The sequence below is a fragment of the Budorcas taxicolor genome, chromosome 21 (genome assembly GCF_023091745.1).
Source record: "Budorcas taxicolor isolate Tak-1 chromosome 21, Takin1.1, whole genome shotgun sequence".
NCBI lineage: Eukaryota > Metazoa > Chordata > Mammalia > Artiodactyla > Bovidae > Budorcas > Budorcas taxicolor.
The window spans coordinates 31,848,505-31,849,787 of NC_068930.1; the positions used below are offsets into that span (position 1 = coordinate 31,848,505).

The following is a 1,283-nucleotide window of genomic DNA, read 5'->3' on the forward strand; positions in this document are numbered from 1 at the left end:
GTTAAATATCAATGTTCCCTTTCAAGGAGGGAAAACAAATTCCTATTTTTCAAGACAAAAAAGTGTGTAGTCTTGGAAGGACTTTACATAAATGTCCATGTGTAACCTGTACGAAATTAAGCTGTTTTAAATTTACAGTCTACAAGCAACTGAACCCAAATGCCTAGTCTTCTCTGTGCTGCACCTCAGCTAACATTGCAGAACTAATGACAGGTTTTAGAAGTTGCTATTACCAATTCTGTCTACTGCAGCAAGATACCTTAAGTTACAACAAAATCTTAGGAAATAAGACTGAATAATATCTGTTATAGAAATACCCTACTCTTTACCAACACCCACCCTCCCCCACCCCTTCAAAATCATAAGCAGCTCTCTCTGTGACAGACAAATGCTGTGAAGGACTGTGGAGCCCAGTTTACGTGGCATATCTCTTGGTCCACTGTCTGGCCATCCTGTCGTGCTCTGCCCTGTTGGTCATATACTGAGTGGCGATACTTCCCACCAAGGGGTCGGCAGGATTACAGTCTGTGAGAAGTGAGCAGATAGAAGGACTTTAGAAATGGTTAGTGCTGGGCTCCAATTATCTTTCAAAATGTCCAAGCAAGTAACTCCTTGACTGTTAATATTACAGTGATAGATTCTTGTCCGAAATGTAACCTTCGGAGGCTTGAAGGGGTACTCCGGTGTGAAGGTGATATCGAGGAAGAACACGCCGCCCTCGTACACGGAGCCCGGGGGCCCGAGGATGGCGGACCTCCACTCGTAGATGTTGTCGCCTTTGGGGCCAGCGCTGCAGTTGGGCGGAGGGTCTAGAGTGATGTCCGCCAGCTCCTTCTGCATCCTCTTGGCGCTGGTGGAGAGGAGTTTGGAGTTTTTGCTCATGCTGACTTTGCTCTCCTTCTTCTTGGGGGTGTTTGCTTCTTTCTCAATTTGCTGGTTGGAGGACGAAGACGAGGAGGAGCTGGTGCTGGCCCTCGAATCGTCATCCGACATAGCGAACCCCCCGCCCCACCCCGCAAACAGCCCCTCTCTTTGTGTCTGGCTGCTCCGTGCCGCCGCGGCTGCTGCGGCTGCGGCTGGGCCTGGCCACTCGTGTCTCTCTCTCGCCAGGAGAGAAGCGGAAGTGCAGCAGCAGCAACTATTAAACAGGCAATCTTATTGAAGTTTTGATTGGCATTGATTTAATAATTATTGATGTGGAGTATCTTCCCATGTGCTTTTATTATTTAACACCTTGTGAATACAATTTACCTCTTGAAAGTGGCTTCTTGAAACTTGGCCCT

At 47.7% G+C, this 1,283-nt stretch overlaps 1 protein-coding gene across 1 annotated transcript; it reads right to left on the reverse strand.

Annotated features, from left to right (window-relative positions):
- Positions 1-363: 363 nt before the first annotated feature.
- On the reverse strand, positions 364-1,046 carry LOC128066671 (ubiquitin-conjugating enzyme E2 E1-like). Its single transcript, XM_052659755.1, is given in 2 exon segments — positions 364-549; positions 552-1,046. Coding segments are annotated over 2 exon segments (576 nt in total). The 5' UTR covers positions 994-1,046; the 3' UTR covers positions 364-415.
- Between the last annotated feature and the right edge of the window lie 237 nt (positions 1,047-1,283).